The 9,114-nt window shown below is 44.8% G+C and overlaps 1 protein-coding gene across 1 annotated transcript; it reads left to right on the top strand.

Annotated features, from left to right (window-relative positions):
- Nucleotides 1–729: 729 nt before the first annotated feature.
- On the top strand, nt 730–1,945 carry HOXD4 (homeobox D4). The gene is made up of 2 exons (XM_070933391.1): nt 730–1,165; nt 1,635–1,945. Exons 1-2 carry the CDS (start codon nt 730–732, stop codon nt 1,943–1,945), a joined length of 747 nt encoding a protein of 248 aa, XP_070789492.1.
- The last annotated feature ends 7,169 nt before the right edge of the window (nt 1,946–9,114 follow it).

Raw genomic sequence — 9,114 nt, 5'->3', positions numbered from 1 at the left:
AAGGACTCCGAAGCGAGTTACTCATTGCCTAATTGCACGCCGCGCCCCATCTAGACGAGGGGTAACTTTGGATTGACCCCGGCCACAAAGGCGAACCAGGTCCATTGTAGGCGGGGTTGCTCGGGCGTTTGAGGCTGCTGGCTCCTGATTTCCTGCCCTTTCCCTGATATTCCGGTGCTCGCTCGCCCTGCCTCGTTTCCATTTGACTTGCCCCCCCCCCTGCCAAACTAAAACGAGCCTTTCCCGCGGCGCCTTACCTTGTCAAAGGCAGGGAAGGGCATCCCAAGGTTAGGCAAGGCAGGGGAGACAAAAGGCACCTGGGGGAGCCTGCGGGCGGAGAGGGGAGAAAAGGGGGCAGATGGAGGGAGGTTGGCCACACTGCCCGGGGGGGCCCTCGCTGGAGGAATGGGGCTTTTTTTTTTTTTACGGAGTCGCATCGCCTTTGTAAACATGTGCGGGGGCGGGCGGGAAGCCAGGCACACGCATGGGAGAACACGCGGGTCCCCCTTGATTCCCCGCTCGATTATTTAGTGAAATTTGAGGAAATTGTGGCGTACACACACAAATCCCGGGGATAAAAGCCCCGCGTCTCCCGATTGGCTCAGCCGGTCACGTGGACGCCTAACTTTATTCAGTTGACAGCAAGTAGGAGGGCTCTCTGGAAGGGGGGCCAAAAAAAAAAGACAGCGCGAGAAAAAAAAAATTAGTATTTTCTATCTTCCGAAATTAATGGCCATGAGTTCGTATATGGTGAACTCGAAGTACGTGGACCCCAAATTCCCCCCTTGCGAGGAGTATTTGCAGAACAACTACCTAGCCGAGCAAGGCTCGGATTACTACGGCGCCTCGCAAGACTCGGATTTCCAGCACCAGGGACTCTACGCGCGGCCAAACTACAGCGGGCAGCAGTCCTACAGCTGCGGCAATGCCCAAGGCTCGGCGGTGCAAGCGCGGGGTCACGGGCAGGAGCAATCCGGCCTGACGGGCCCTTTTCCCGGGCAAGGGGAGCACTGCCCCCCGCCCCCCGTGCCTGCTGCCCCCAGGACTTGCAGCCAGCACCCAAATCTCAAAAGCCCCAACGGGTCACCCGCATCAGCAGCAGCAGCAGCCGCCAAGCAGCCAGCCGTGGTGTATCCCTGGATGAAGAAAGTCCACGTTAACTCTGGTAAGCCTCCTTTTCTTTTCTCCATCTCTCCTCCTCCACGCCCCTCTCTCTCTCTCTTTTTTTTTTCCTTCTTCTTCTCTCTCTCTCTCTCTCCCTCCTCCAAAGGCCTTTCCAGGTTCTACCAGGAGAAAGTTAGGGGGAAATCGAGGTTGCCCACTACTCTTGCCATAAATGTTTGGGGCTTGGATGAAATAGGCCTCTTGGCCATGTGCCCTGAGGCAGAAGGAGATTCTCTTTCACAAAGGGTGCTAGGATTTCTGAAGTCCACTCTTTGGCTGAGAAAGGAAACCAATTAATGAATGAAAAGCCCACTTGCTAGTAATAGCCAATGTAGAAGAGTTTGAAGTGGAGTTTATTTAGCCTTGGCAAGTCTAATGAGAAAAAAAAATCATAAATTGACTTACAGATATTATTTGGGGCAGGAAGGGTGTTAACAACTTCCTTTGATTTTTCCCCCCCTTCCTCTCAGTAAATCCAAACCACACAGGAGGAGAACCAAAGCGCTCCCGCACAGCTTATACCAGGCAGCAAGTCCTTGAACTGGAAAAGGAATTTCACTTTAACCGGTACTTGACCAGGCGCCGCCGAATTGAAATCGCCCATACGTTGTGTCTTTCCGAGCGGCAAATTAAGATCTGGTTTCAGAACCGAAGGATGAAGTGGAAAAAAGACCACAAACTCCCCAACACCAAAGGCCGCACATCCAGTTCGTCCTCCGCCTCCAGCCAACACTTACAAACTGTTTCCAAGGAACACCAAACGGATTTGACCACTTTATAGGAAACTTGGAAACAAGCCCCTTCTTTTTTTTTTCCTAGGGTTTTTTTTTTCTTCCTCCGAATTAGGCTGCCCAGAATGCAGGCAGTCCAATACAAGCACATAGTGACACCGATACTCATCCTGGTGAAAGGGAAAGCAAGGTGTAACCCTTGACAACTTTCCAATGGGTCGCCTCCTGTTTTCTAAGACAGTGGAGACAAATGTTACGGGGACCACAGGAGTGACGGAAGTCAACCTAAACATTCAAACAAACAAATTCTGCTTCCAGGTGGTGAGAAAGTGATGTACTGTATATCTATCTGTCTCTCTCTCTATATATATATATGGAAAACATAAATGAATCAAATTAATATTTTTAAATGAAATTCCCCTGGCAGCACACAGTCAGGCGCTATTGCAGACAAACTATTTGGGATTGCCCTTATAATCTACCAGGAAGGGTTTGGGTGTTTTGAAATTAGCTGTTTTTGCTTGGTTTCCATCATTCCAGGTTGTAGAGCAGGGCACATCCAAAACTGACCTTTGCCTTGAAAACAGGCAAACATTCTCTTTCTATGTCTTTGAGTACTTTCCAATAAACAACCTTAAATTAAAAGCTTACCCAATTCCTCCACCTTTTCAGGAAAGTCTTTAAACAATGAAGTGAAACGGGTTATTTTCATGTGTTGGTGATATTGTTATTAGCCTGTGTATTTATTTGTTAGTTAGAAAAAGAGAAAAAAAAAGAATCAAACCAAAAATATCAACAGAGATTAAAAACAAATCTTACTCTCCCTCCCACGCCTGCTGCTTAGATTTTGTTTTTGAAAAACTGATTTCCTTTGCTGCTTTCCTTTCAGGTGTTTCTGTACATAGGAAATCTTTTTCCAGTTTTTTTTTTTTCAGATGAGATGAGAAAGAACTGGGATCTTTTAAAATTTGAAATGGACTAAGGGTTCCCTTTTGTTCATGGCTTGTACTTTAATCCAAGAGAGGAGGAGGAGGAGAGGAGAGGAGGAGGGAGAAAGTGGATTAAATCAACCACAAAAGCCAAGCCTCTCTCCTCACCAGTGTAGTAAATATTCCACGTGATTCCTGACCCTCAAATTTATTTTATGTTCATCCTAGATTACTATTTTTTTACTAGCCTCTTTTGATTTAATTTATTGTGTTGGCATTGAAAACAAAAGGACAAAACAGGGAAGGGGGTAGATTCTATGGTTTGGATGGAAAGATCAGTGCTTTCTTTTGATTCAGATGTAAATACAAGAACTTGGATATATTTTAAACAGATTTTCAACATAAAGGCAGCTCTTACTGAGAGAAGAACAAGTGACGATAAACTTTGGCAAAAATTCATGTCTTTTGCACAGATGAGTAAGATTTTTGTACTCTTTGGGGTTTTTTTTTTCCTTTTCTTTTCTTCTTTGAAAAAAATTAGGTTTGGCCAAAAGAATTTAAGCTCACACCATGATGGCATAAAGGAGGTTTTTTTTCCCCCCCTCTTAAAATCATTTATTCTTTCCAACCTTATCTTGTGACAGGAACAAAGCAAATGCGTCCCTTCTGCCCATTTTCAGTTGGAAAAGCAGGGAGAAAGGTTCCGGGTTCAAGTATTAAACTCACAGTTCCTTTACATTTACAATTTGTGCTTAAGCATGTTTATTTCCAAGTAAATTCAGTAGGTTTAGTGGAATATGCAATCTCAAATTCTATCGGTGGAAAAGTTTTGAACTCAGGAACCTCACATTAACCTACAGGCATCTCATTTCTATCTCTTTTTTTTTTTCCAGGCAGATTGATTTCTAGGCGGGTTCCTTGATTTAAAGGAAAACAATAAAAATAATAATAGGGAAAGGGAAAGAAAAGGACATTTCCTCCCTAAATAATGGACATCTCAGAGACCCACACTTAATGTTAGTGGATCTTATAAAGCTTGCGGATAGGAAAAATTTAGGATTAATCTCCTAGCAGGCTCTTCCTTTCTTTCCCTTTCGGTGCCAGAGCCCTTTCTTTGTCCCCTTTTGAGCTGAACCTTCTCTTGGTCTCAGGCTCAGCCTCCAGCGCTGGCTCGTTCCGGTTTTTCTGTTGAATATGTGCCCGTCATGATATTAAAGATGGATATTTGGGCATTATTTGTGTCATTGTCTCTATGACAAAAAGCACCCCGTCCATTCAGGGGGAAGAGGACGCCTCCACGTTGAGAGGCTCAAAAGGTATTTCTTTGCTCTCGCTCCCCTTTTCTTTCTTCCTTTTTGTTTTTACTGAAGTTCAGCTCAACTGTAGAAACAGGTTCATCCAGAGGACAAATTTTCTATGCGATTAGCCGTATTGCAGCCTGGAGGAATGACCTCTAAACCCTTAACCTCTTGGACGGGGGAGTCCCCCTTCCTTTTTGGCCGCCTGGCAAAGCACAAGACTGCTTCAAACCCCCCCCCCCCCCGAAGTCTAAATTCTGAGGTTCTTTTTTTTTTTTAAGCACCCACCTAACTGCTAACTGGGGTGGGTTGTCTCTGGGTCTTTTTCAAAATTCTCCTCCCGCAATTGTTTGAATCCAGAGGTAGGGAGAGTTTGCACTGGGCCTGGTTTGAACCACTACCGCAGCCCTGTTCTGGCCTGAGCAGGAAACCGACAGCTTCAGTTCCTTGGCAGCCTCAAGCTTGCTTTACTAGCAGGCAAGTCCCCACTGCCTTCAGCAGCCTACGTCTTTCAGTCTTGCTTCTTCTGAAGTCTTTATTCTAATGGGTCATTTCCCTAGTAAGATATTTCAATGTGATTGCTTGGGAGGAAAAACTGGGAAAGGCGAGAACAAGGGAAATTTCTTTGATGTTTTTGGGCACAAACTGTTTCTCCTCCAAACAATTAACAGGGGAGTTGTAGTCCCGCCTCTTTGGTAAAGCTAGATTTTTTAAAACTTAATCCTGTTTAGGACCACAGATCCAAAACCTAATGCTACCATATTTCTTCAGAAATGAACTCCAGGGATTGGGGCACAGCAAAGGCCAGTTAGCAAACCCTGGTTCACTAACAGGATGAGGGTGAGGAATGCTGTAAAATTAAACACCCTAGGAAAGCTATAATCCCTCTCTGCCGCTGTCCCCCCACCCCCCTTTCCCCACACACAATGACACCTATTTCCCAGTAAACATGTTCTGAAGAGAACTGCTGTTGGGACAAATTTTACTCCACTATATAGCTCATCCCTCCTCAAACCCATGAATTGAAGAGGATGCAGAAGGTGTGAAGAAAACAGAACTGGCCCAAGTCCTTTGTAATGTTAATGTCTTCTTGACAAATGTTTAGTTCAAACTAAAGTTGACTTGAGAGAGTGGGTTTGAGTGCAGGGGAATCCTCTTTGAGCTTTTTTTTTTTTTTTAAAGTCTTAAATCTTGGTGGTATGTATGTTAGCTCATTCTTGAAAGGAAATGATAAAGTGGCCGAGTATCAAAGGTTTTTCTATTTGATGGCTCCACATTGTAAACATTTGGTCAAAAATGTGAATGAAAATGCACGTGGGTGCCCACTGTTTACTTCCTACTATCTTTTTTCACTGTTTTTGGGAGGGAGGCAGCAAAGGAGACAGTTCTGGCTGTGAGTTAAACTAGGATGGTACATCCAGCAAATGGAAGTTGAAGTCATTTTCCTTCGTCATGCGTAGGACTATCGCCTTTGGGTCCAACTGCATTGTCCAACAAACAATCTCTGTTTACTAGACTTTGCCAATGTTTTGCTGCCTCTGAATAAACAACTATTTATACAAACGGCTTTGGTATCATCATTTGCATACCCAGTTTTGATGCACACATACAAAATGTAAAGGCTGATATTCTGCATAGAGACTTTTGCCCAGGATAGGGAGGGTGGATGCTTGTCAAAGTATGGATTTTTTTTAAAAAAAAGACAAGATGGTGTCCTCAGTACAAAATGTTTCGAGGAACAAGCAGAAAAAGAGTGAGTGGGATTGTTACTTAAGAATCCCGTCTCTCTCTGATTTTAGGAGGTCATATTCCCCAGATAATATGTAAAGGTCTCCATCTTTAAGCACTCTCCCTTACAGGGTTTGGTTTCAGTCTGCAGAATTCCAAGTTCTTCTGCATGGAATGTTTCAATTCTATGCATAGTTACTTAAAAATAAGTCTGATTCCAGGACCAGCTGCTTCTAAGTAAACATACTTGGGATTATAGCTGAATTTGTGGCTGCAGTCCTCTTCCTGCTTGCCTGGGAATAAATTCTACTGAACCTAAAGCCACTTCCTTCTGAGTAAACGTGCCTAGGATCACGTTGTAAATCACTCTGTTCAGTGGAGCGAAGTCGCCAGCAGATATGGCCAGTATCAAGAGTTCCTTATGTCAGGAGGGGGAAAAAAAGAGAAGGTACTTTGAAATATTCCTTGGTTTAGTTGAAATTACTCATTTAGCCAAAGTTATTTCCATTGTACAACTGGGAAGTTTTCAGAATGCTGTAAAATACTCTGCAATGTTATTTACTTTCACTAGTATTATTTACTTTTAGATTTTTTTTCCAGTGTCCTTCTAATGGCATTTTGTGTATGTCTACTTGTCCTAAACCCTGATCCTGAAACTGTTATTTCACAGGCTCCTCTTAATCCAATGGGTTTTCCTTTCCAGAGAAAGTTGTGATTTGATCCCAACTCCTTTTAGAAGTGTTTAGAACATCTGCATTAGAATCTGAGGGAAGTTTCATATACAGTTTATATTATGGCTTCCATCTGCTGGTGCAAGTCTGTGTCTGCATGTGCGCATATCAACCCATGTTAAAACAACAACATTGAATTCGGGAAATGACTATTTGAATCAAGGCTAGAGGGATGAAGAGTAAGATGCTACGAATCATAACCTTTCCCCCCCCCCCTTTCTAAAGGATGTTAGATCCTTTGGCTGGGATAATAGTATCAATGAAGTAAACCACTGCAGTAAATTTTAAAATTATTAATATTGCAGCTGGAGGCTGAAGGTGAACATTAGCCTATTCATTTCCCAATATATTCTAACTTCTGTATTGTCCAACCCAGCACCACACAATCAATCAGTTCTCAGGGTTGAGGTTAAAAGTCGACTTGCTGTACCTAGTCAAGTGGCATGTCAGACCCTCCTTCCGTTTCTTCAGGGCAAAATCAGGCTAGAAAAAATAGTGGTGGCTTCATTTCAATAAATAATTTCAATTCCAAATCACTCTTCTTCCCCCCCCCCCACAACCCTCCAAATTTACCCTCTAGAGTTTTGCAGAGGGTATGCATGTTCCTAAATTTTTATTCAAGAAAAGGCAAAATTTTGAATGAAATTTATTTCTGGATCAAAAACATGCCAAGGTCAGAAATCTTTTATCTGCACATTTGGGCTATTTAAATCTCGAAGAACTCTGTTGAGGGGAAAAAAAAGAAGAATAGAATTTAAAGTTGAGTGAAATTGCTCCTCCCTTGCTGCTTTATTTTATTTTCCACTTTTTTTTATACCTTCACCTTTCTAAGCAAGGTTACCTTGGACAAGAATCCACATTCCTGTAGAAGGAGTTCAAATCCAATTGCCATGGGCCGAAATGAAGTGTTTGTATCCTTTGACTAGAATTGTCCACTCAGGCTATAATGGAGACCATTCTTGCTTGTTTGTGACCTAAGGCTGTGTTGAGGCCATAGTAAGACACTATGAACCCCAGAATGGCCAATGGCCTTTTGTACTCAGGCCTTTTTTTTTTTTTTTGCAAGGGCCCCCAACCTAAGGCTTCAGGCCCATATCGCTTTCTAAATTTAGACGCAGCCCATAGTGTCTCTGCTAAATTTCTCCCCAGTTGTAATTGTTAATGAGACCCAAAGGGAAACTTAGTATATGCATGGGAAGTAATCATGGGAAGTAAATGTATTTAATGTAATGTTAATGACACTTCAATTGCATTTGGGTTTCTGTCCTGGCTCCTTCCACTTTTGGCAATGCGGGTCTGGAGCAGCCCCTTACCCCCAAGCAGTTGAGGCCAGACTGCTGCTACTGCTTTCCTTCCTGCAAAGGGAGGGAGGGAGGGAGGGAGGGAGGGAGGGAGGGAGGGAGGGAAGGAAGGAAGGAAGGAAAGGAAAGGAAAGGAAAGGAAAGGAAAGGAAAGGAAAGGAAAGGAAAGGAAAGGAAAGGAAAGGAAAGGAAAGGAAAGGAAAGGAAAGGAAAGAAGGAAAGGGGAAGGGGAAAGGGGAAGGGGGAAGGGAAGGAAGGAAAAGAAGGAAAGGAAGGAAGGAAGGAAGGAAGAAAAGGAAATGAAGGAAGAAAGGAAGGAAGGAAGGAAGGAAAGGAAAGGAAGAAAGAAAGGAAGGAAGGAAGAAAGGAAGAAAGGAAGAAGGAAGGAAAGGAAGGAAGGAAGGTCGGTCAACGGGGAAAACCGAGCGCTGGCCTGCTTGGCTTTTCTTCAGCTGTTTGAAATCGCCCTCATATCTGCCCTTTGGACATGTGGCTGATGGGCCTTTCAACCAACCCATCTGGAGGGCGCCCGGGGGAGAGGGAGGAGGGAAGGGGAGAAGACAGAAGGGCAAGCCAGACCTTCCGTGGCCAACGCCAGGAACCGGGTGACCGAGGTAGTAATACGGGCTGGAAAGTTCCTGGAGCAGTTTCTCTCGGAGAGCTCCTCCTCCCTTCCGCCATAAAACACCCCTGACAGTCCGTAGTCAAACATTTCTCTTTCCACGAGGTCGATGGCGCTACAGTATTTATATCGGAGATATTTTGATTCCACCGGCCAAGCCCGCCCTCGCCCGCCTCGCACATGTTGGCTTATCTTCTCCCGAAGAGTGCCAAGGCTGGAGGCCAAACCCCAAAGATCCAGCCAGTGGGGGGTGCGTGGGGGGGTGGGGATCATGGTCTGACCTCCCTATTATTCGGGAGTGGGTGAGGGCGCAGTTTCGGGGCTGAGGTGGGGGGTCGAAAGGCCTCCCTGCCCTCAACAACCATCACCATCCAGGACACGTTTTATCCAAAGGGGTTTTCTCCTTTCTCTCTTTCGGCTGCCGCGCCTCTCCCGTTGCCCTGAGCATCTTTCCAAAAGGAGGAGGTGCTCGAAGGCAGCGCCGAGAACAAGGGTCCCTCCATCCGCACAATAAATGGGACGCCTGGCGCTGCTCGCCACGGCTATGTTCTCCATACCTTCTTCCTGATATGTGTGTGTGTGTGTGTATGTGTATGTGTGTGTGTGTGTG

This window comes from Pituophis catenifer, unplaced genomic scaffold, assembly GCF_029215685.1.
Source record: "Pituophis catenifer annectens isolate HBS135680 unplaced genomic scaffold, rPitCat1.0.hap2 SCAF_1, whole genome shotgun sequence".
In the NCBI taxonomy this organism is placed as follows: Eukaryota; Metazoa; Chordata; class Lepidosauria; order Squamata; family Colubridae; genus Pituophis; species Pituophis catenifer.
This window is presented reverse-complemented; position numbering and strand designations above follow the sequence as displayed.

Bases quoted from the DNA above. Each gene is read 5' to 3' on its own strand.
- HOXD4 (XM_070933391.1), top strand. From the start codon at position 730: ATGGCCATGAGTTCGTATATGGTGAACTCGAAGTACGTGGACCCCAAA. The intron at 1,166-1,634 runs GTAAGCCTCCTT...CCTTCCTCTCAG, and splicing joins GAAAGTCCACGTTAACTCTG to TAAATCCAAACCACACAGGA.